The sequence below is a fragment of the Chelmon rostratus genome, chromosome 11, assembly GCF_017976325.1.
Source record: "Chelmon rostratus isolate fCheRos1 chromosome 11, fCheRos1.pri, whole genome shotgun sequence".
NCBI lineage: Eukaryota > Metazoa > Chordata > Actinopteri > Chaetodontiformes > Chaetodontidae > Chelmon > Chelmon rostratus.
In genome coordinates this window covers 18497749-18521219 of record NC_055668.1, presented here as the reverse complement: position 1 = coordinate 18521219, position 23471 = coordinate 18497749, and the positions used below count along the sequence as shown (strand labels likewise).

General features: G+C 40.7%; 1 protein-coding gene across 1 annotated transcript in view; it reads left to right on the top strand.

Moving 5' to 3' along the window:
• Window positions 1-23471, top strand: part of grid1a (glutamate receptor, ionotropic, delta 1a) — a 230263-nt gene that overhangs the window by 145348 nt on the left and 61444 nt on the right. Inside the window, exon 4 of the mRNA XM_041947768.1 lies at window positions 3290-3495. Coding sequence (XP_041803702.1) covers window positions 3290-3495 — 206 coding nt within the window. The remainder of the gene's footprint in view (window positions 1-3289; window positions 3496-23471) is intronic.

The following is a 23471-nucleotide window of genomic DNA, read 5'->3' as shown; positions in this document are numbered from 1 at the left end:
ACTGTGAATTTTTATTACATACTTACTCTGGTGCATAATCAGCTGCTAATTTGTCTTTTTCCCACACTTTTCTCATCACTTTTGTTATGGGGAGTGTTCTCTCAGCTTTGCTTGTTACCAAACGGTCCCCATTTGGTGTTAATTGCATTGATCACTGCCTTTTTTTTTCACTGCCGTTTATTCAGATAGTTAATATACCTCATAATAAGAATAATAATAATTTACCTTACAGTACTGTGTTAACATAGACTATATGTCTGCAGTCAGTAAAAAGAGAGCAGGGTGAAACTGAAGCAGAGCTTTTCTGACTTTCTACTTTCTCTGTGTTGCTATGGTGGCTCTCACGGCATCGCATGAAACACTCAACACCTGATAGATTTCAGATTTGCAAAAAAAACTATAATGCATACAATTAACTGATGTCATTGAAGCAAAAATATCAGTGATTGCTGTAACAGTCTAATCTCAGTTTTGAGTAAACACAGGTTGGTGGCGTAGCCATTTCTCATACTTTTCTGCTTGGATTGCAACACAGCTTGAAAGCTCAGTAAAAACCTCAGAGCCCTTTGATCATGATATGCTCATTTCTGCATCGCTCCAATCCAAGAGGGAGTCCCACTTTAGTTACAACTCGAGTAAGATAGATCGAGGGAGACTTTCCAGCTCTATCGTCCCTGTCCTCTTAGATCACAGATACGTACTGCTAAGTAAGAATAAGTAAGGGATAGTGAGAAATCTGAGTACTGAGTAATTTGCCATGTGTCAGAGCGAGAGAGCAGGATGCTGGTGCAGGAGAGGCAGAGAAGGGTGAAGTTTTGATATCTAAAACTTTCAGAAGCAGATTTGTGTTCAGAAATGAAGCTTGGGTAAACATGTCCAGAAATCAGACCTTTAATTCCACGTTAATCCTCTTTACTGCAGCCCCGTCCATGGCTGACACGGTTGCCCCATGGAAAAGCTTGCTACCGGTTTGGAACGCTGGCTTTGAAGTACCATGTTTCTATCGGGGGTCCTGGAGTAGTTATCGCATGGTTGCTTTCCCTCAGCTTTTCATGGGATTAAAAACTGATTGTTTGGTTACAGTATGTTTTTTTCTCTTTCCCATTTGAGAGATGCAAGTTTTTCACAGCAACATTACAGTAAGTGAACTGAATATGGTTTTTGTCATTTTTGATCAGATCTCTTGCTATCAAATAACTAAATCTATGATAATAATAGCTTTATTTATATAGCATCTTTGATACAAGTCCAAAGTGCTTAATGAATCAAGATCAGATGAAAAGATTACAATAAGATTTTTTAAAAATAGCAATAATGACGATAGCAATAATAAATAAGATCTCTCGCTGTGGCAGCACGGTGGTGCAAGCACTCTTGCAAGAAGGGTCTGGATTTGAATCTGCTGGCTTCCTCCGAGAGTCGAAAGACATGCAGATTAACGGTGAGACTGACTGCTGTACTTGTGAATGTGAGCCTGAATGGTTGTTTGCCTCTATGGTGAACTGGAGACCTTGAGGGTGCATGCCATCGCTCGGCTGGTGTCAGCCAGGATGGTCTCCAGCCCCCCCTGCGACCCAAAGGATGCAAAGGATAACACTATCTGAACTGAATTGTTCTTGAAGGAATTAGTAAGCCTCTAACAGGTTGATTGTTGTTTCATTGAAAATCTGTGTGATTTACATGTCTGTGTAGGTTCATCTCTTTTATGCAGGTTGTACAACATTCATGTTGAGACTCTCATAGACATCGTAGTGTGAATAATGATCCAAAACAGCTGAAAAAGCCTCTTGGATGAGTAATGAATGTCTTGAACTCCAAAACTTGTTGATTCGTGTATATGGGTTAGTAATTTGTTTGCTTATTGAGTCACAAATATATAGAAGGCTTATTTTTTTTATTTTTATGTAACAGAGATGGCTCACATTGGAAAAGAGAATATATGTGAAATCACACCCTGTCTATAGTCAGTATCCATATGTTTCTGCAGCTGAATATTGTACATAGAAAATATTGTAACCAAAATTAATTGCTGATCGAGTCGTGAAACAGGAGGGAAAGAGCTATGATTTCCTTACTAATTGTGTTTGTGCTCCAACAAAAGGAGGGATTACGCAGAGCTAATGCCCATTGTATCCAAAGCAACACCACCAAGGGTAATAGTTTCAATTTAGAGACATGAAAGCCAACAGATGTGTGTGTGCGTGTGTGTGTGTGTGTGCGAGTGCAAGTGTGTGTGATTGGAAGGCAAAGAGTTTTCAGAGTGCACTAAGAGTTTCAAGCTTCAAAATGATGAATGATTTAATTTCATGTTTTGTTCTACCCTTTGAACATGTTTATTCTGTGAGTATTTACGTTCCCCTAAAAATAAATTGCATTACAACAATGGCACAAAAACATTGTGCATCGCATTTAATTCTTTAGGGTTTGCTTCATATTGTACTTAGTCATATTGCCGTTTCACTTTGCCCCAAGGTATAGACTGAGAAATGGGGGTGATGTACCAATGTGTTGCTTCACTGCTCAGACCAGGTCAAGGGCTTTCTTTTTAGCCTAATTTCCAGTGCCGTATCTCCCCAAACAACGACCACACACCCTTATGGTATGATGTTTTAGGCTTGTGCATGTGAGATGCATTTATGCAGCCATATGTTTGTTTGAGCCAGTCTGCACTAAAGTACTAGAGCACTTGATGTGTCATCAAACCTTCAGAGATGCAACAGGGGAAAATCCACCTACACACACACACACACACACACACACACACACACTCAACATCATCAGTTGTGGATGCAGAAGCGATTTGGCCAGCCTCTTTAACAATGCGGCATGACTTAGCACATGCTGTGCTGCTGCTCCCTCTGTGACTGCTGGGATTGGTGTGCTTATTGTGAGCCCTCTGCCGCACATCACCTTTGATTTGTGTGTGCAGCGCAGACTTCTTTTAAGTGGTTTCCTGTATAGCGAACACACACACACACAGATCTCCGAGGACAGCAACACCTGCCTGCAGTTTCATATCCTGTAAACCCCAGGAAACAGAAAGACAGGAGTGCTTGTTGTGTTTTGTCACGCTTTAGATCAGGAGCAAAGAACGAAACCTGCCTTGAAGCCCTTGGAACGGAGCCGTGTGCAGGTGTTGAAAGTACAGGTTGTTTGCGCACAATTCTGATTAAATGCTCAGGGAATAAAGTACTCCATAACACACCAGCACCTGCCCAAAGTGTTATTCTTTCCTGTCTATTTGTGTTCCTCAATATTATCCATTCTGCCATTCTTTCTCCTCCTTCAGATATCCGGGGTTTGCAAACCTTTATGGACCAGGCGTCTCGTCTGGGTCTGGATGTCTCCCTGCAGAAGGTGGACCGCAACGTCAGCCGAGTCTTTTCAGACCTCTTCAACACAATGCGCACAGAGGAGCTCAACCGGTACCGGGACACTCTACGGCGGGCCGTGCTGCTCATGAGCCCCAGAGGTGCACAGGTGTTCATCCACCAGGTAGGCTGTACTGCTGGGACTTTTCTTCAAGCAGAGAGACAGTGAAAAAAACAGACAGAAAACAAGCATTTATTCAGTAAAGATGATGACCCACAGAACGGAAACAGATTTGTCTGACAAATCCCTAATCTGACAACAAATCAAAATTTAATTGCCTCTGTAGTAAATAAAAAACATAACAAAATTATTGAGTAGTAGGAGATGAATTGCCTAGTTTTCATTGGAAACGTGCCACTAAGACCAGACTAGTGACCCTTCCCTTGTTAAAACTGATGAAACAAGATGCAACTGCCTGTCTGCACCCCTGTGGTGTTCTGACAAAACCCAAAGCAGATGGCAGAGATCAGACTGGGATGTGTTTTGCCTTCAATATTGAGTTTGGCGAGAAGAAAACCACATTTCAGGTGCCAATATTCTGCTTCAAATGTTTGAGATAGATCCATAGATGGCAGAAACAGCATTTTTACAGTAAAACATTCATTCAGCCTTTTTTGCACTGCCAGTTTTGTTTGAGTTTTGTTTGAGTTGTGTTCATTTTACAGATCAGCAATGCTGCATATTACCCCAGGCAGAGTTCAAACAAAGTCAAAGTCAACACTGTGTGTAGCCACAGATGATTTGCATCTTTCTTAGCTTATACTCTCCTAACTTGGAAGCTGTTATGAACCTCTCCTCTAGTTTCTCCTTTCACATCATTTTTGCCAATTATAGCAACTGGAATTAGGAGACCATGGAGGAGTTAATGCTAAGTTCAAAGTTCATTCAGCTCTCTTCAGAACAGTTCATACCAGAACTGATGCATAAATACCAGTAAACTAAAAATAATTGGGGAAGGTGTTATAATAAATGCTGCTCTATGCTCTCCTCACTAATGTCAGCCAGAAGTTGAAGCTTTTCCTTTTATCTTCTGCAGGGGTTTTTATTCATGATAACCACGCACGTCAAACCATGTTGTATAATAATGTACTGCTGTGTTTTGGCGTGAGTGAAGAACAGACTTGCATGGCATTGGCAGTGATGGAGAAAAATATGGCAACATAGAAGCAAGCTGAGTGCCTTGTTCTGCCCAGCGAACACAGTCTGACACTTAATCTTCTGTCTCATCTGGCAAGGACAGTGAAACACTGATAAAACTTTGAAGATTTTCCAATTCAAATTAAAAATTTGGACCTCAGATTCAGGGCAGTAGACAAAAGGGATGTTAAAATATGATAAAATAAGGATAAAAGTCACAAACCCCATTTAATAGTAACAAAGGTCTTTTCTTTTACATGCTGCAATATCTACTCTTTATTTATGTATTTTTATGTGTCTGCGCTGGCCGGAGGCATTAGGTTTCGGGTCATAAATTCAATATCTCAGGAAAGATGGAGGGAATTTTTTGATTTGGCAGAAACATCCACTTGGATTCAAGAATGAACTCATTAGAGTTTAGATGTCAAAGGTCAAGCTCATTGACATGATATATATTAGATATATCTCATATCTAAAAGGTCAAAGGTCAACTTCACTATGACTTCTTAATGTTCTGCAAAAACACTAGCCATTATCCAACACCATAACTCAGGAACAGAAGGGGAGATTGTGACCACATTTCAAATTTGGTCAGATACTGAATTCTGAGCGTCCACCTTGAAACTGTGCTGATTGTATAGATCTTCTCTGCTGCCGAGTTGAAGTGTGTGAATCATGTGTGTGAAGCATCCATGTTTTTCAGTTTTGCAGCATCGTCTATATTTGAAGCATTGCAGTCCACCACAAGCTCATTGGCTTTGCTGAAATTTATCTTCAGGTGATTGTTTTTGCGATGAAGCTCTATCAGTCTTCTGTACTCCTCTTGAAAAATTATTCACTAGACTTATACATGTCAAGACAGTGACAACTTCCATTTCATCAAATAATGCACTTAGTACCTTCAATTAAATTCCCTCAAAGTCTTCACTACATACAGTATATGTGAGTCGGGACAGACATGGATGTAAACTGTAGCTTGACTTGTTGTAGAGGCAAACAAACCGAGGTGGTAATTGTAGTTGTTATAGTTGTTAATCAGAAGGCATATATATATATATATATATGTATGTATGTATGTATGTATGTATGTATGTATGTATATGTGTGTGTGTGTGTGTATATATATATAAATGTATGTATGTATTAAATGTCAATTTAGAATGACTAGATAGTATTAGCCAATAGTATTACTTTCCATATTCTTCTAAATTTCTTCAAAATCTCCGCTTAAAAACACAACACAAAAATGTTCCATCAAGCCTGCTGCTTCATATTTGGTTTATTTTAATTTTCTAAGACACAGAGAAGGTATATTGGTGGAGAAGCTTTTCACATTTTGTGTAATGTCACTTGCCATGAAAGAAAGACTTAACACTAACCTCTGAGTCATGACATTTCTTTAGGCCACTATAAGTGTACTTATCCGTCTTACTTTGTGAACAAGAGTGTGACAATATAGAGAGAAGGAACTAAAAGAGTCATGATGATGTATTGAAATGCTTTTTAAAAGGGATATAAAATATATGTCCAAGTTTTCTTATTGCATTTGGAGCTCACTTGCATTTAAAGATTGCTGGAGGATAAGAGCGAATCCTTCTGAGACCTGTTACAGCACTGTGCCGTATGTTCTGCAATCCTGTCCAGAACTGATTCATAGAGAACGCATGACACACATATACAGTATACATGCCATTGTTTGCCTCAAAAAGATTTTACCCTCGATGGGCTTTAGTTCAGCTCTGCATATCTTATGCGTTGACTTGTTTCATCTTACTATCTATTATGAGCAAATACTATAGAAGATACTAACAGTGGGTCAAACTTCTGTAAATGCTCCAATATTAATCTAAACGTGAAACAATTATACACAAATATACCAGTGCAGTTTGTGAATACGCCAAGGCTTTCAAAATTCATTAATGACATACTGTTTGATGTTTACTTGTACTCCAAAGAATTCTGTTTTATTACACACACACACACACACATACACACACACACACACACATACACGTACACACACACATGCACAAGCTGCTGTAGAAATATTTTCTACTCATAAGTTTGCATTTAATCTTGCCAGTAATATTCTTTATCATTCCTTATACAATTAACATGAGGCATCTTGGGAACTAAGAAATAACAACAGCTTCACATTCAGCGCAGCTCCCAAATGCTCCTGAATATGTTAATATATTACAAGTGGTGGAGATTGGTTCATTCATCAAAGCGTCATTAACACCTTGGTAACTGTTGTCAGGGAGCGTACCCAATCGCTACCAGAGATACTGGAGGAAAAATGTAAATACTGGATATGATATCTAAGCGGTGAATGATGATGATGCCTTGGAGAATTAGGTACTCATGAACTGTATCAGCATGAGAGAAAACTGTTAAGTTGCCATGGTGACTAGAAACCGACATCAATCGGATCAAAAAAATTATCACAGTAGATTTTTTTTCCATGATAGTAAAATGTAAATGTAAGAACTGTGGGAAATTAGGGGGATTAATGGTATTAGAGTCTCAACAATTTGTGCAAGGATGCATTAATGTCTTGTATCGTTAATGAAACTGTATAAAGGTGATCAGCTGTGGCAGAGTGGAAGTGTGTTCACCACAGAGACCTGCTCTGCTTTCTGCTCTTTTCTCAGTTTGTCATCGTTGCAGAATTTGTTCAGCTCCATTATTTTCTCTTCCTCTCTTCTAGTCTGCTCAACGCTCATTCATTTTAGTTCTAGCAAATGGATAGGCTACTAAGCAGGCCTAAAAAGAGTCATAAAACGAAAGCAAATACATGCAAAATGACTACAAAGAGACAGAAATTACTTTAAAGAACCGCAAAATGACCAGACAGCAGTGCAAAAAGACAATAGAGAGACAAAGCCACAATAACAAGACTCTAAATGACTACAAAGACACAAAACAGCTATGAGGAGAAACTAAATGACTACAGATGACTCTTTCAGTCCGGGTATCTGGCTCCTATGTAAGTTCTTAATTTACCTGACTAACTTTAAAGGACATAAGTGCATTAGCAAGAGTCATCCTAAATCATATATTCTATTCTGGCAAAGCTCTACTTCCCTGGGTAACATATTCTGTCACAAGTCAGTTGTCACTTCTACAGTCTACTCTCAGGCCACAGTCATGTCTCATACTTATACTGAACAAGATGCATCTGCAATTGACAGTGTCTGCAGTTTTATTCTCAAATCCTGGGCTCTTGTTTTCTCCCGTCCAGACAGTTGCCATCTCGTCTCTCGTTCATTTTGGCCATGAGAGGATGTAGCGTCTTCTGTCAGCTCCAGTGCCGCCTCGTTCCTGACACCCAACTTCTCTTTGCTCCCTTCATGATTTGGAAACCTCACTTGAGTCACGCAAGCCTTTTAGGGGGCCATAAAGTGGAATTTTAAGCATTCAACTGCCCCATTTCTCCGTCCTTTGGTTGTATTAGTGAGCATTTGCTAAATCACTTACATAAAATGATGCATATTTAGGTACAAAAGCTTGACACATTTTATGAGTTACCAAAGTCACTCCTAAATTGATTGTCAACGGTGCAGCTCTGAGCTATATATCTTGAATACACCTAAATGAAATTTTTGGCTCTCAGGGTTCTGACTTTGGGAAATAGTCATTCGTTTTCACCAACAATGATTAAAAAGCTTTAAGCAATTGAAATACCTCCACTGAATGTGAATTTTGAAAATGAACAGTAAAACTAATACGTAATGCAACATAAATCAGATGTTTTCTTATTCTCCTATTCTGTTGCACTCGTTCTCTCTGTGCTTACGGGACAGCGGCCTCCTGAAGGTGTTGATGTGAAGGGAAACAGAATGGGTGGTGTCAGCTGGCATGCGAGCTCTGCAGGCCAGTTGATGGATGTAGCAGAGAGGCTGGGTGAGGTCTGCCTCCTGTTAGGCGGCTACACCAAGCTACGAGAGTGACAAGCACTGCTGCCTGCTGCCAGGGAACGTGAGAGGGAGAAAGAGATGCTGCACAGACTGGCAGGAAGGAAAAGAGAGGAAGACAGGAACAGAGGGAGAGAGAGTACAGATAAGAGGGATACAAAGGCAGGGAGAGAAATAAAGGGCAGAAAGAGATGGATGTAGGCAGGAAAGGTCAAAGATGGGAAAGATGGAGAGCTAGAAGGGCCTCCTCCAACATAATAAAGCAGCTCTGTATGAAACAGTAATGGGTGAAATCTAATGGAAGAGATGGCAGTGAAGAGAGACAAAAGAGGAGAGGCTTGAGAGGAAGTGAGTACGTATCTGACAGAAAGAACCTATTGAAGAATGGAGCATTTTAAAGCCAGTGGGACAGATGGCTTTTGTTTTAAGTGATAATTATTCTGCACCCCATGACAGTTTGAATGCAACACACAAGTTTATAATACATTTCTCCCACTGAGACAGTTCAGATGAGCTCTGCTGTTCCACATGGCTGCACCGCCTTCCAGCTACGACTAGGTTGCACCTTGTCACCGTCGCTGCCTTTATACTTGAATGACCCACCTCTAAAACTCACTGCAAGATCATTTGATGACATTTAAAAAATACTGACCTATTACACAGAAGAGCTCATAATTAGGAATTTTAGTTTGGTGAAGCCACTTCATCTAATTGATTTTCATCATAATTATTATTATTGTTATATTTCAACACTATTCAGACGTTGCTCCTCTCTGAGTCTTTGAAATAATGGACCATGACAGTCGTCCCTGCTTACTTTTGAGTTCTGTTTGTGCAGGAATATAAAAAATTTGCAGAGCTGGTAAGTCAGCTGTGGCACATACTGTACCTAGGAGATATACTGTATTATACATTAGCTGTCTTTCAGAGTGAATCCTATGTTTATTTAGTTTTATGTTTAAAAAACTCAGATTCAAACACAAATATCCTGAATCTTTTAAAGATAAAAATAGCATAAAAGCGATGCTTCAAGGGGACATGCACAGTAGTATCAGCAGGGCTCCATGTGAATTGCCAAAGGATTCAAGACATACAGTAAATAACCAAAGACTGGAGGTGGATTACTGCATTTTCCTCATGCCTTCTTTCAAACTGCAGCTGGTGCTCCTGAGTTTCTTGCTTTTTCTGCCATTGCACACCACCTTGTTTAACATTCAAGTATTTATTTCAAAGGGAAGGTCACAATAGCTCCAAATATACTGGAGCTGTTTCTGTGGTCTTCTATTCAGCACAACTGTGGCATGAAACCTACTTTTCTTTGCATGTTCTGTTCCAGAGTTAATTTAAACACAAGATACTTGTGCTCAAAAAGAGGATTCATTCTCAGTGAAGAACCTTGTAGCTCTAATCTGCCTCTATACATGCCAAAGAGCAGTGATTCCTAACACGTCTCTGGGGGTCATCAGGTGGAAACCTCCCTTCAACAGTGTTTTGCCTACTTAGTTCCACTACACCTCCAGGAGGTTAGGCAGTGAACTCCGGCGTCCCAGAGTCACCCCCCCTAGTGCCAGTTCACACTGCTCCTACACAATCCAAACAGCTCCGCCACGTTCAACTGACCCAGAGATTCTCCAGGTAGTGGCCAGTACCGATGCTACCATTTAAGTATTGCTAATGCTAACCGCTAAGAAGAACAGAAGAAGACAATACAGTTCCGATGCTACCATTTAGCTAATGTTACGTGCTAACCGCTTCCTGCTAAGAGGAACAGAAGAAGACAATAAAGCTAGATTCACCTATACTGTTAATGTTAATTGCTAGCTACCAATACTAACTGCTAAGATACTATCATACTCTCACCGCTTTAGCTATTGTTAGCTGCTACAATGCTACCACAGGCCTAGATGCCACATGTAACTGCCGATTGCCACACTACCATCATCTGCACCTGCCTCTCACCAACTGCACCAAAAAAGCGGGGTGGGAATACAAACCCTGGTTCGGGTAGGGGGTAGAAAATAAAGAGGTAGAGTCAAAAGATGAAAGCAGGGATTGGATACAGACCCTTGTTCGGGTAGGGGGTGGAAAATTTAGAGGGTGCTGAAGGTGGAGGCCTAAACCACAGACTAGATTTAACAGCCTCTTCTAGCATTTCCTTCAAGAAGCAACAAACCCTACCATTTCCTTCAAAAAGCAAACAGAGCAGGAAAACAAACCCTAACATTTCCTTCAAGAAGCAAACAAAACAGGAAAACAACCAAAAAGATCAAAAAACAAGCCAACTCTGTATCTTACAACGCAAACTCACCTGAACAGGCCGCATGGTCCCAAAGAGAGACTTTAGCTGGCCACACCCCCACCTTATCTAAACTTCCTCTTCCTGGTTCTCTTCCTATTGGCAGAGCAAGAAGATGGGGTGGGGAAAGCAGAGCAGAGGAGAGGTGTCTTTTTCAGACTTTAACCTCTTCTCCCGCCGGGTTAGGCATGCATGTCCTCTGCCCCCTCCCCCCCTCCCTCACTGTCCCTATTTCACCCCCCAACTACTATTATTTCTCCTGATCCATATCCACTGACTAGACCTAGCAGCCTCATCTGACATCTCCCTCACTGTCTTCCTTAAATTTTGCCCATGCACTCCCAGCTCCCTCAACAGTGAAACAGCTGACCCTGCAACAAAACCTCTACACCCCACTTCAACCGGACAGACCCTGGTCTTCCATCCCCTCTGCTCAGATTCTGTCTTTAAATCTGCATACTTAGTCTTCTTCCTTTCATAAGCTGCCTCCACTGAATTTTCACATGGGACTGTTAACTCAATAAAAAACACAGTCTTTTTACTCATGGACCATAAGACAATGTCCGGCCTCAGATTACTATAAACTATTTCCTGGGGCACAACTAGCTTTCCTCCCAAGTCGACCTGCATTTGCCAATCATCGGCCCCTACCAGGCAGCCACCTACCTGCCTTCTCCCTGACTTAGCAGCTCTATTTTTCTCCCCCTCTCGAAAAAACTGCACATCTAACCTCTCCTTTCTAGAACTTCCAGAATTCTGAATAACTTCAGCAAGAGTTCAACAACTCTTGCTTGATGATTAAAAGGATTTGTTTCAGTAAATAATTCCTTATCCTTCTGTTCTGTCTGCTCGCTTTCTAAATGTCCTCAGTTAGTGTGACAAATCTTCACATCTAACAGTGAAACTGATTTCTCTTTATCTCTGAACAACGAGAGAAGCATGGAAGGGCTCGCAGAACGTGGCTGTGTAGCCATTTGACTGAATGGCAGTCGAGGTTGCGCTGCTGGAAACAGATTCACTTGCCAGAAATTGAGACCATGAATCGCTGATTAAAAATGGACCATTGTGACACTTCAGTGTGAGATGTAATAAACACATTTGCCCTTGGTAGGAATTGTGTTTTGATGCCAAGGACTCTTCTGTCTTATTGTCACACACACTTGTGGACGGTGATTTAAAAGCGGCCAGAGTTGACATGCTATTATGGTGTGCTGTGGAATAAGACAGCGATGATGGCTTTCCTTGCTGGGGGAATTCAGTGCTGTTGACAACACATACATATACACATACATGCACATAAGCATGCATGTCTCACCCACACACTTCACCCACATCTTTCTGACATGATGCTTAGATGCCTCTTGAAAGTAAGCTCTCATTTCTTTGTCCTTTACGATTGGTTTGTCAAAGTCACAGTGTCACAGGTCGAGAACACCACAGAAAAAAATAAACATTATTTGAAGATTGTGTCCACTTTAACACGAAGGTGACAGGGTGCATATACTATTTTTTTTAAATGTTTCAATAATAGACTGTGGAAAGTCATTTGCTCCATCTCTATGTGGCATCTTTTCAATTCAAATGTTATCCCTCTTATAATCGCTCTCAGCAGTAAGAGCTAATATTCCCTGTGTCTAGACTGTCTTCATTTCCTGTGCCCAGTCTCTTTTTCTTTTGCTTACTTTTTCCAATTTTTACCCCATGTTTGGTGTTGGTCCAGGTTTTGATGGCATTTCTTTTTTTGCGGATGAAACAAAGCCGATCATAATCTCTAATTCCTTGTAGCTGTGCCTTTTCCCTGGTCTGTTTTTATTTTCTCACATTTTTCAAAATAATCCTGCACAGTTGCGTCTTGGCACCTGGACTTCCCCTTTCCCTCAGATGGAATAAAGCTGGCCGTGACCTGGAAGTGTTTATCCCAGCATGACTCATTAACCTGACACGGAGAGCATAGTGTTGGTGCAGAGGAGCGTAGTGCTGGCACAAACAACATCCTTTGCATTCATGCACACACACACAGAAGAATGCCCAAACACATGCACACCTTTGCTGCATCACCCCTCATTCCTTCCCCAGATCCATCACTGCCAGTTCTGTCTACACCCCCTCCCTTAGTGCTAATGAGTGAGGCCAGGTATAATTACAAAGCTCCAAAAGTACTTTTCAGCCTGTTTTTTTTTTCCAGTTTTTCTTGTTTCTTTTTTTTTAAGCCATAGAAAAACAGACAAGCAGCCACCCAGAAGATTCAATTAGGCTGGCCCAGAATACAAATGAAGGCCACGGTGTGTTATTGGTTGAGTGGCATCATTTGGAATCAGAGGCTGGGGGAGGTTATGGAGGTGACGAACAAAGTAACACATTATGGATGCCCAGTATTCAGCAGGGGTGTGCAGGTAGAGTTTTGAATGAAGGACATAATATTAAAGATTACACAGTATCAAGATTACCTGCAGTCTGAAAACTAACAACTGAAGCATTCTGGGAATTAAATCATTTTTACTGATTGCATTATTCTAGAGGAATATCCTCGAGTTGATGGGAGATGCCCCCGTTTATAATTCAGAAATATTGTAGGTTGAGTTATGCTACAGCTTAAACATGATGAAAAACTAGGGCAGTTTCTTATTTCCAAAGACAATATTGTTGCTGTTTAAATGTCTCATATAATGGAATTTGAATACATTTGCTATTATGCATATTTGTGATATATGAATAGTTGCTAGGTCTTTTTAAAGCTGCAGTACTTGTTATTTGTCAAAAGCCTAACCAAGGACCGTGGATGAAAGAACAAATTGTTTAACCATAAACCGTAAATTCAATACATGTGTTTAAAAATGTCTAAGTTCACTGCCCATGGTAAAACTATATTCCCTGATTTTGTCATAGTACCCAGAAATACCCCCAAATATTCAAATTTCCGGATTTTCTTCATAATAGCCTCTAGCCTAGAGAGACTGCACACAGAGACAACAACTTTGCACTAAAAAAAGCTAAAAACTCAACTGCAAACAAAAGTCAGCTGCAGCTGTGATCTAGGGGGGCATGTGGTGATTTAATGCTCCTATTTGATGCTGAAACATAAAACCCTTAATATTGTAGTATTGCAATTCAATTAAATTGGAGGAGCACATGATTAAAATAATGGTCAGAATCTCTACAGCAGAGGTCATGATATCCTGACCCTTTAAGACCCTAATATGAAAGCTTCAAACTGGATCCTAAACTTTTTTTTTTTTTTTTTTACTTTATTGATCCCAAAGTGGGAAATTCTTCTCTGCATTTAACCCATCACTGTTCCATGTTGCACACATGCAACATGGAACATGCAGTGAAACCTTCCTATCACGCTCCTCCAACGTCTAGGCCACGGCTGTCCCCCACCTACACTTCCCAGAATTCAATTCAGTGGCATCTTTTGTGATGCCATCCTTGTGTAGCAATTGTCCTGTTCTGTCAAACTCCACAGCCCCTCTCTGCATTGTTGGCTGTCTGCTACAAAGGCCAAACTTGGTCATATCCTCTGGGTTATTTTCTCAGATTTGACAAACCTCCTGTAGAGTGAACGTGCTCCCTTAGATTAGTAACCTGAGCTTTAAAGTACCGACACACCAGAAACCTGCAGTTTGAGCTTTAATTTTGGCCATATCAACTCATGTACAATAATCCAAGTCACAATCACATGCACATGCTGTACGCACATGTTGGAACCATGATTTTAAACATCAGCTCCTCCACCAGTGTGTGCTGGGACACTTGTTACTGGGATGGAGTCGTCAGAGAGCTGTAACCTCCAGTGATCATCTGTTGAAGGCCAGAGGTGAAGAGGTGGGCAGAGTTTATCTCGCTTACCGTCCGCCAGTGTTGCTCCCTCCTGGCTTAACGCTCCCACCTCTGGACCCCCGTCCTCTCCCTCTGACCCTCACTGCTGCTCCTCGATTTCATTTTCCTCCCAATAGCAGCGTGACAAATTGAGTCTGCCAGAAAACGATCTGTCATTGTCCTACATCTCATCCCTCTTTGCCCTCTGTTCCCTCCTCTTCTCTCTCACTTTGTCTCTCGTTCTCCGTCTGTCCCTGTTGCAGGACATTCCCTCTTTTCCTCTTCGTGTTTTTCCCATCTTAATGGTTTCATGTTTCTCTCTACATGGGCACTTTATCTTTCTGCCCTTGTTTTTTCCCCCCATAACCTCATTTTGTCTCCTCTCTTATTGCACTGTATACTTTTGTCTATGTCTCCATTTCTCTTCCTCTGTTCATTTCTCCTCCCCTTGTCTACAAACTTGTTTTGTTCTGTAATATCTCTCTGTTTGTTCTGTCATCCCTCTGGTTGCAGTACAGAGAGATACATTATGGTATAGATTCATATGCTCTTTAGACTATCAGTCGTACTTTTTCCCCCTGCAGTAGTTTAACAAATGTAATGTATACAGCATACACAATAATAGACTCAAATATTAGTAGTAGACGTGTCATTTCGTAGCCTTGGTATACTCAAGCAAATTATTTCCAGTGCCATCCCTGGCTTGAAGCAAAACAATATAATGTGAGACTAAATTCAGCACCTCTATGTCATTTTTCCACACAAGAAGCCAAGTGTTATTAACATGGAGCATGGAGAAAGTCTAGGCTAGTTCGCACAGAGAAAACATTAATTGCTTTGTGTGATGAATAAACGCTAGAATTTGACAGGTAAATGATAGATGGCTCCCTCTCTGTCCATGATCAATTAGCGGTACCTCCTGGGAGCTGGTGAGGAAACTCAGCCACGTTCTGTTGTCGTGACGATGAAATATTCAGCACACGTTTGACTTTGCATACAATAGGTTACCTCCAACAGCGCAGCACTTTGTAACAAAGTTGTATTCCAACAAAATCTAAATAAAACCACCTCTTCAGGTACATATTTCATGGGAGGGCGGAATAATCAAGAGAAATGGTTGTATATCCAAACTCTGGTATTAAAATTGAAACCGGGGCAGTTGGCAAGCTCTTTACTTGATGGATTGTTATTACTTTCACAAGTATGAATCATCTGCTGAAGTTAAAGAGCTTTTCATAAATAATTTGCCTTTTCATAAGTAATGCTGGAGAATTAAAAGTGCGGTGTATTTGAGGTGATGGCTTATCCCATCACATTTATCAATGCCAGCGGACTCTCTAAAATGTGGGAAATGGCCTTCAAATGGTAAATAACTTGAACATTGTGTTACTGATGATGATGGTGGTAGTAGTAAAAGTGATTATCGTGATGATGGGGAGCAAAGTGTTGAAAACAACGGCACGCCATTGGCACCACTGCCCCACAGTTGATCACCTCCAGGCCTCTGTGATCACTCTAACCTTGTCCTTTTTAGAAAAGGAAAAATTGAATACAGTCAGGCATAAGGAATAAAACCCTTCCCAGCTTAAGTATTTCAGCGGCAGCACCCAAACACAGTCCTGTCTCGACAGAGGGTGATAAACTTTGATTGATGTTTGCGATTATGAGTCATGCTTAGCATTATTGAAACAGTAAACTCTTGGGAAGTTTTTATTTCATCAGGAGGGATAACAGATAATCTCATAAAAGGCACCCGGTGAAGTCTATCTCATTTATCTGGTGACCTCTGGAGTTGTACGTGAGTGTCAGAAGTCCTTTAAATAGCAGAGTTGCTCTGTCAGAGCCTGATGTTCTTTCTCTGCTTCACTAAGTCAGCCAACAGCAGAATCAGAGCACGAAGCCCAGCTGGTTAGAACGTGTTAAGTGCTTTCTCATATGTCTAATGATTATTATTTTTTGTTGAGAGGCATTCAAAAGTCATCTCTGAGGTTTTTTTTTCTTTTTTGCAAAGCACTTGTGTAGTTCATATTCTCGGTGGATTGGAAAAGGCAAAAACACAGTTACTTTGTCTGTATATGTTAATAGCTTTATCTCCCTGTATATTTGTCTCCCTGCAGCATAATATGAGATGCAATTATACCAAAACCCTACAATATTGTAGGAAAGTTCTGTCTCTGTGAAATTGTTGCTGTGGGCTCAGGATTATTGCCCAGTTCCCAAGTGGCAAACTCAAAATACAGTAAGAGTTATAAGGGTAATTGCAAAGCCAACCACTTGGAAAACAAGTACTGTATTGGTACCCAACACATAGCCTATCACAGTCCAAAGGCTCTGGAGAAAATGTTCAATTAAAGTACAGCCCCTGTGGAAGGAATATAAGTATAAACTCCAGCTCAGGTGTCCTGTTACCCTTTTCTTACCTCTTTTACTTGATTACTTTTTCCTTTCCTTATTTTGCTCTTACACAGATATGTATGAGTCAGTGTTCAGCATGTGCACATGCATATTCATATGTTCCTTTGATGTCTTATTCGCAGGTCTGTGTTAACACCCACATTTGAAAGATACGGCCACATTCTGTATCTCATTTAGGCATAACTACTGTAAGATATGCAGGTGGTATTATTCAGAGAGGATCTGTTCTCAGTGTCCACACAAATGCGCAGTTTATAGAAGAGAGATTTTCTAAAAATGTATTTTATGTTGGCATTTTTCATTATGTTTCCCATGCAACAGTCAGTTTATGTCTTTGGGAAATTACCAGAACATCTTTTTAATGCAGCTGATTCAGATTTGTTTGTTCACGTCATGTTTGCTGGTTATGAAGGAATTCACAACTAACTGAACAACAAACGAGTCCTATTGAGTCTTATGTAGAACATTCACAGTGAGAAGTTTGCAGTAACATTTGATTGATGTTATCATCTTGTTAACATCTTACAAGTGAATAAAAAAAACCTACATATCCATGGCTATGATTTCAATCCCAATCATTCAACAAAGCTTTTATTTTTGCAGTAGGTTATCAACACCTCAGTGCGGAAACCTGCTGTTCTGAGAAGAGTTATTCCCACAAGCCTGTGGGAGTTTCCCATGGCAATGAGTGCTTCTGCAATTTCATTAGTGGATTTACTTTGTATTGGGAGCGTCGAATGAAATCCTTAACTGATTTTGATGTAAAAACCCAGAGAGCACTCTGGAGAGAATCGCTGTAAATGCTAATGCGTAAATGTGCACAGGAGACATGGTTTGAAGTCGTATTTCACACTCTGCCAAGAATGTTGCTGGATTCATTGTGCAAACACTTAGCCATGATCTTGTGTTTGATTTAATTTTTTTGATTTAATTCATAGTTAGGAGCTGAAATATTTGCAACAGTATCATGCTAACAAGCATTCTGTCAACTTACAATTTAAAAATCTAAAGAGAAATGCATTAAATGAATATGCGAATCCACTTTCTCTTTCTCTGCTTTTGATTCTGTCCTTCTGCCCTTCTAAACTCTTGTTCTCTTTTCTCCAGAGGGGGATCCCTACAGCTTTTCCTTAAGCGCTCTCACTTCTTTTCTCTGTCCCAATGCTTCACAACTCATATGCAGGCACGCACACTGGAATAACATCACAGATCTGTGTGGTGCTACATTCAACCCTGGGCGTTGTGACTGTGGCTGCGATTTTAACCCAAGCAGATAAAGAAACGAAAGTTCAGACATCTCTCAGCCTTGCTGGAAAATAGACATTTGCTGTCTCATTGTAGCAATAATCAGGACACCCCCACAGAGCACCAAAATACAATCACAGTTACAAGAGAGAGTTGGTGAAAAGTAGTTATTATCCAACACTACGCAGACTGGGTGGCATTTAAGAACTGCAAAATAAAAGTGAAGGCTCCCCTGCCCTTTCTGCTTTCCAGAAGAGCTGCCATATAGCTGCTGCATTCAGCTGAAAACTCCAATGCACTGCATTACATGGATTTTGACAAATATGAATTCTGCCTCACAAGCCCCTCTTTCTTAGTCTCTTTCTTTCCTTCAGTTTATCGTTTAATGTCTTCCTCTCCGTTTTCTTGGTGGTGCAGTGATTGAGCTAATTAGCCATCTTGAATCAAACTGCCCTCTTTGTTTCTGAGTCTCCTGTAGGCTGCTTCCCACACACTGGCTCATAAAAGCAGCAAGAATTGGACAACGGAGGCATTATTGTCTCAAGGATAGTTGAGTTGAAGTTCATCCAGGTTCACATGCAGATGAGAAGACTGTCAGAGTGATCCTTTCACAGATCTTTAATCTCTTTGTAAATCTTTTGTGAATCTCTGTAAACAGCATTGCCTCAGGTAATTTCCTATACTCGACAGTCTCCTCCACTGAAAGGGACTCAACTGGTTTGTCCCTTTTCATTTCATTTATAACCTACACTGGCTCACACTCCCACCTAACATTAACAGTCTTCTTATTTCTTCTGTTGTTCTTATGTAACGCTGATCCAAGCACTTTTGATAGGGTATGAAAAGAGGAAATAGTGGCTGTCTTTGTTGTGTACATCATGTGTCATAATTTCCACCCAACTACAATGGACCTGATTTCAAAGCTTTTGGAGATAACTGTCATAATGTTTTGTTAAAATATCCTCATAAGTGGCACTTCTGGCTCTTCTATTACAGCTGGTCTCTCAAGACGTTTATAGAATATTATTTTTGCATTTCTTGATAAGCCCATGTAACGTGGACATTAGTGTAAATGTGCTGAAATACACGTCGCTAAAAAACATTAAATGAATAAAGAATGCATTAAGGGAATGGAGTGGAGCATCATCAGAGTGTTAAACAGAATGCATGCAGAGATTGAAAGATGCGGCAGATGCATATTAATCACAATTTATAGTATGCTTCCCCAGCTTAGAGAAGACCAGTGAAGCATGCCACTAAGCCTGATGAGAGACGCCTCAGAGGGGAAGGGTTATCGTAGTGCTGCGAGGCTTCAGGGTGTGTGGCATGGGGGATAGATGGATGAAGAGGAGGTAGTCTGCTGTCCAGGATGCCCTGTAGAATCTCCTCCAGATCCTCCTTTCAAGCAGGCCTTTTCAGCCCTCTATTCAAAAAGCAGTAATTGCATCATTTTTCAAGCCCCTTGCCTCTGTCTGACTGTGAGGCTGGCCCCATTAATCAAACTAATGGAGAAGTAAGTGATTTCAAAATATAGGCTTTGATCATGCACCTTCTATCCTCTTCCACAACTCCGCCTTCTCCTCAGCTTCGGGAACCCCTCTTCTCCCACCCTTCCATATCTTTCTTTTCTCGCAGCCCTTTTAGCCTCCTGTTAATGGGCATAAGAGCTTTGCTTTTGCACATTCTGGTAGTGCTGCAGCTAACCGGCTTGATAAGAGTCGATTTCCAGTATTGCAGAGCACCAAGCTGCATACATGAGGTTGTAGCAAATGGTCACTCTAAAATCACTGTGGCCTATTAACGGGCAGTGTGTCCCAAAGAATCACAGTTCAGACACATTTATTGATCTTGATGAGACAGATTAAATTAAAGTGCTCCTCAGGTGTATTGAAAAGCTTGCCAGCTATAAAGCAGCAAAACCATTACTTGAGGCCACTACAAGAGCACGCGGGCAAATTAGATTCCTCCCAAGCAAGGCATAAACTACCGTTCAGAAAAAAATCGTTGTATTTTTGATGCTGCCACGGTGGTCTTGAGGGAATACAAAAAACATGCATGAATGAAATGCTTTTTTTTTTACAGCACATTTGACTAATTTATTGTGTGTACAATCACAGCCTATTCATACTTTGCACAAATTACCCTGCAGGGTTGTTACTGAGAATTATTGTCTATAAGGCTGCTATAAAAGCACTATTGGGCCTTAACAAGTATCATACATGGCTTTACGCATGCTCTCCTCAGCCCATAGTTGTAAACATAATGCTGACTAAGCAAACAGTACCAAAAACATCTCATAAAACAAATAACATACATTAACTCTTAGTATCGTAGGGTGATGTGCCATCACCACCACCTCGTCACTCCTTCTCTTTCTGCAGCCACCCTGACTGTCAGAGCTGTTTGCAATTAGCATTATGTCAAAACTTCACACTCCGACTCTCCATAACACAGCTTCTGTCCTATGGTGTTCTAAGAAGACATGTCTCGCCCTGTGCTGGAATAATTAGGATGAGACTCGCATTCATCTTTGGCCCAGCTAACCTCCCGCTGTTGCCTCTGTTGCTCCCTCTTTTCTTATTTCTTTCTCATTTGTCTGCCCACTTATCTTGCTTACTTGTGCCTAATCAGGAAGAGTTTGGTGCATAGAGCCTGTCTACTTATCCCGACCTGTAATACTCGCCGGCTCGCTGAAGTCCTCCATTTCTCAGAAGAAGAGGAAAACAGCGTCAATACAGACCCATCAGTCAGTGATTTCTAAAAAATCTCTATTTAGGAGTGTTTTTCGGAGAAACCAATGCAGCAACACCACGTACGTGATGTACTTTTTTGTCATTTGTTGTGGCCTCTGCTCCTGTATCATCTTTTCTCTTTAGTCTTAGCCTCTGTTCTCAGGCTTTTCACTTCAAAATATCTCTGTTTACTCCGCACTTTTGCATTGAAAAAAAATAAAGACTGTCACAGGCCTACAGTGATTCAACACAGCTTTTACTCAGTGGGCATCTGGCTGTTTTTCTACCTTTATTTACTTAGAGTGGCTTTGAGTGGTCTTTTTCAGGAGCCCCTTGCCTCTTACTCGCACATGTATACCATACAACAGGGAGCTGCCCAATGCACCCACAGTCTCATACTACCAACAACAGCACACTATTATAAGTGCCATGCTTAATGGTACCTCAGCTATGGGTATGGGGGGTGGATTCTGCAACACATTTGTGCCGTGCATCAGGACAGCCACACTGTTATTTTCCACACAGCAGTGGCAGTAAGATGCATATCTGCACAGGTGGACACCACCTGTCTTGTTTTCTAGTCTTGATGTTCCAGAAGAGCAGCAATCAACTCTCTCCCTCACTTGGCACATCCCAGCCTCTTTTTCTCTCGGCAGGCAATAACACATCTCCTCCTGCGGTCTTGTCTGTCACAGTGGACGAGAAAAGGCTCATTTTCAGGGAAGGGTAATAAACGTGTGCGTTTGACCCGCAGTCGACATTATAGTGATAGAAACTAAGCTGTCTTTTTTTGTTAAGGAATGCTGTGAAATAACACGCAGATGTTCCTGCATCCAGGGTAGCAAACCCACATTCAGCTTATTCACTGTCATGGTTAAATTGCTGTCAACCAATCTCTAATACTGAAAGTAAAGGAAAAAAAGGTGTATCCTGTTTTCTCTTCGGCTGCAAACTGGATTTAAACTTCATCAAATGCTAAAATGAATTTAAAGCAGTATTTGAGCCTTGTTTGGATTACCAGTGTTCATTGTACAATGAAAGAAACACAAATTAGCACTAAGCTCAAGCTTTAAATGGAAGGTTTAAATCAGGCCTCCAAAGAGGTGCAAGAAAATGTGATATGGCAATAAAAGCCAACAGAAGCTAGTGACTGTAAACATTAATTATTCCAGAAATATTTCTAACTTTTTCACTTTTTCTTATTCTTTTTTTTCTTTTTTTCTTTTTTGTATATATCTTTAAAAAAATTGCATACCAGTTTGACACTTGAAAAGCTGTTTTTGGAAGCATTTAATCTGTGTACCTTTGAAGAAACTACAGAACCTCTTGTCTACATATTCCATTTCCCTGAGGCGGGTCGCTGCAATTCTGTGGACAGTCAACCAAGCTTTTATAAAGAAAGTTTGAAGTAAAACGAGAAGAGAATAGTGAAAAAAGCGATATATGGTTTTGATGGTATGGTTATATCTTAATATGGCCATAGTATTTCTTCAGATCTCAACTTCATCTTTATTTTCACTCTCCTTCCCTGACCCCTTTCAGCTGGGATGTGCATCGTTAGTCGATTAAACTTTGCTACCCTCCACCAGACATACTGGTCAGTTAAACTTATTATTTTATCAGTGTTCACATTTAAATTAAAGGATAATGTGTTGATAATGCAGGGTTTTTGTTATCTCGTAATAACTGTTTTGATTTTTTTAACGGGAAAATCTATTGAAATCAGATTTTTAAATCTCTCCCATCATGATGAAATTAACTCCTGAGCTGGACGTGAAAACATTCCGGCTCTGCACGCTGTTTCCACCACAGCACCTCTGACGTCCCCCTTCTCTCTTGCTCCCCTCCCGATGTGAGTAAATCAAGGTTTTTACCAAACCAGAGTTGTTGTTGTTGTTGTTGTTGTTGGCGCAGTGGAACAACGAACCAAAAAGGCTTTCGAGAGTTTTATTTTGTTTCTGTCAAGTTTGAAGTGTGTTTTCCGATGATATAATTACTGTTCCTGTAAATGGAGCCTGTCGGCTTTGGCAAAATCAAAATAGCGGCTGTGTCTTGCTAAACAAAAAGGATAACGTCTGAGCGTGCCACTCGCAAAAACACTTTTAATGGATGTACAATGACGGTCTGCGAAATCCCAGTGGGACTATATTGCAGCCTTTCTCATGGCTACCAGCGCTGTGGTTTAATACTAGACCAATTTTAAAAATTGTTGTCGCCATTTGTCACTTACATGTGAGGTATATGATCAGATGAATTAAATATCAAACATATGTTAGATTAAGCATGATAAGAGGTAAACTGATGTTTAAACTGCAAGCCACTCTCAGTCGTGGTATGTGAGATGACACAGGACAGGCCAGCAAGAGGGAGTCTTGGATTTCATGGAAATGTATACTTAGGGGACTGTTCAGACGTAAATCCCCAACAGAGGTGGACATATATGGGTGAGAGTGGAGGAATGCATTCCTCAGTAAGACAATGTACAGAACATGACCTTATTCGTGAGTTAGGTAAGATATGGGTGGAGTAGGACAAACC